At 65.5% G+C, this 1,638-nt stretch overlaps 1 protein-coding gene across 1 annotated transcript in view; it reads left to right on the top strand.

The window, feature by feature from the left end:
• The first annotated feature begins 8 nt into the window (after positions 1-8).
• The window catches only part of BAHCC1 (BAH domain and coiled-coil containing 1), a 2,584-nt gene continuing 954 nt past the window's right edge, over positions 9-1,638 (top strand). Inside the window, exons 1-2 of the mRNA XM_031064860.1 lie at positions 9-565; positions 909-1,145. Of these exons, the coding sequence (XP_030920720.1) occupies positions 101-565; positions 909-1,145 (702 nt within the window). The 5' untranslated portion in view covers positions 9-100. The remainder of the gene's footprint in view (positions 566-908; positions 1,146-1,638) is intronic.

Here is a 1,638-nt window from a genome sequence, read left to right as displayed (position 1 = left end):
CACGCACCCGCTGCCCGTGGGGCTGGCGCTGCGCAAGTACTCGGGGCACGGGGACTTCGCTCTGAACTGCGACAGCGACTGCCACAGCTCCTACTCGGACATGGACGAGGACGAGGACGCGGCCGGGCTCGGCGCCGACGTCCCCTCGCGCTTCATGACGCGCCTTTCCGTGTCCTCCTCTTCCTCGGGCTCCTCCACCTCGTCCAGCTCCGGCTCCATCTCCACGTCCAGCCTGTGCTCCTCGGACAACGAGGACTCCTCCTACAGCTCGGAGGACGAGGACTCAGCACTGCTGCTGCAGACCTGCCTGTCGCACCCGGTGCCAGCGCTGCTGGCGCAGCCGGACGCGCTGCGGCCCAAGGGCGCCGCGCCCCAGCGCTGCTTCCTGTCCAAGGCGGCCGCCACCGGCCCCAAGGCCAAGCTCAAGCGCAAGGATCCCCTCAGCTTCGCCAAAGCCAAAGAGTTCTCCCGGCGGCAGCGCCTGCCCTCGGTGGAAAACCGGCCAAAGATCTCCGCCTTCCTGCCCGCCCGCCAGCTCTGGAGGTGGTCGGGGAACCCCACGCAGGTGAGGAGCCCCACGGGCATTGCCCTGGCACAGCCGGTGCCCACCGTGGGCACCCACCTGGGCACGGTTTGGGAGGGAGGGAGCAGGCACAGCTCAGGGCAGGGGGCACAGGTGGGCGTCTGTGTGCAAGGGACAAGGTGCACATTGGGGGACGTCAGGTGCCACGTGCTGCAGGCAGAGCGCTGGCCATGTCCCTTAGGCTGGCAGTACTGGTGGCACCAGCCATGTCCCTCCTTCTGTGAGCCTCCTGGCTCTGCTCTCCACGTCTCCCGCGGTGTCCCCACGGCAGCAGGGCGGGTTTGGGGGTCCCCGTGCCAGCACTGAGCCCGTGTCCCCTCCCCAGCGGCGCGGCATGAAGGGCAAGGCGCGGAAGCTCTTCTACAAGGCCATCGTGCGGGGCAAGGAGACGCTGCGCGTGGGCGACTGCGCCGTGTTCCTGTCGGCCGGGCGGCCCAACCTGCCCTACATCGGCCGCATCGAGAGCATGTGGGAGTCCTGGGCCAGCAACATGGTGGTCAAGGTCAAGTGGTTCTACCACCCCGAGGAGACCAAGCTGGGCAAGCGCCAGAGCGACGGCAAGGTGAGGGCAGGGCTGGCTCCAGGGGCAGGGAGCTGCGTGCCAGCTCAGGTAGCCATGTGCCATGTCATGTAGTCACACATCAACATCATGCCAGGTAGCCATGTGCTGTGTGGTCACACATTGTGTCGGGCAGCCATGTGCCATGTCGTGTGGTCACGCATTGTGTCAAGTAGCCACATAATGGGTCAGGTGGCCACACATCATGCCAAGACATGTGCCAGGGAGCCGTGTACCACATGAGGTAGCCACCTACCAGGGCAAGTAGCCATGTACCATGTCTGGTACATGTGTGTGGTGTCAGTAGCCACGTGTCATGCCAGTGTCCCATGTCACATAGCCACGCGTGGCTACATGCACCATGTCAGGAAGCCACATCTACATCAGAGTGCCATGCACTGTGCCAGGTGGCTGTGTCCTAGACCAGGTGGCCCTGTCACTGGCCAGGTGGCCCTGTCCCACTCCAGGCAGTCATGTCCCACAGCAGGTGGCCCTG

The sequence above is a fragment of the Geospiza fortis genome, unplaced genomic scaffold, assembly GCF_000277835.1.
Source record: "Geospiza fortis unplaced genomic scaffold, GeoFor_1.0 scaffold135, whole genome shotgun sequence".
NCBI classification, from domain to species: Eukaryota; Metazoa; Chordata; class Aves; order Passeriformes; family Thraupidae; genus Geospiza; species Geospiza fortis.
This window is presented reverse-complemented; position numbering and strand designations above follow the sequence as displayed.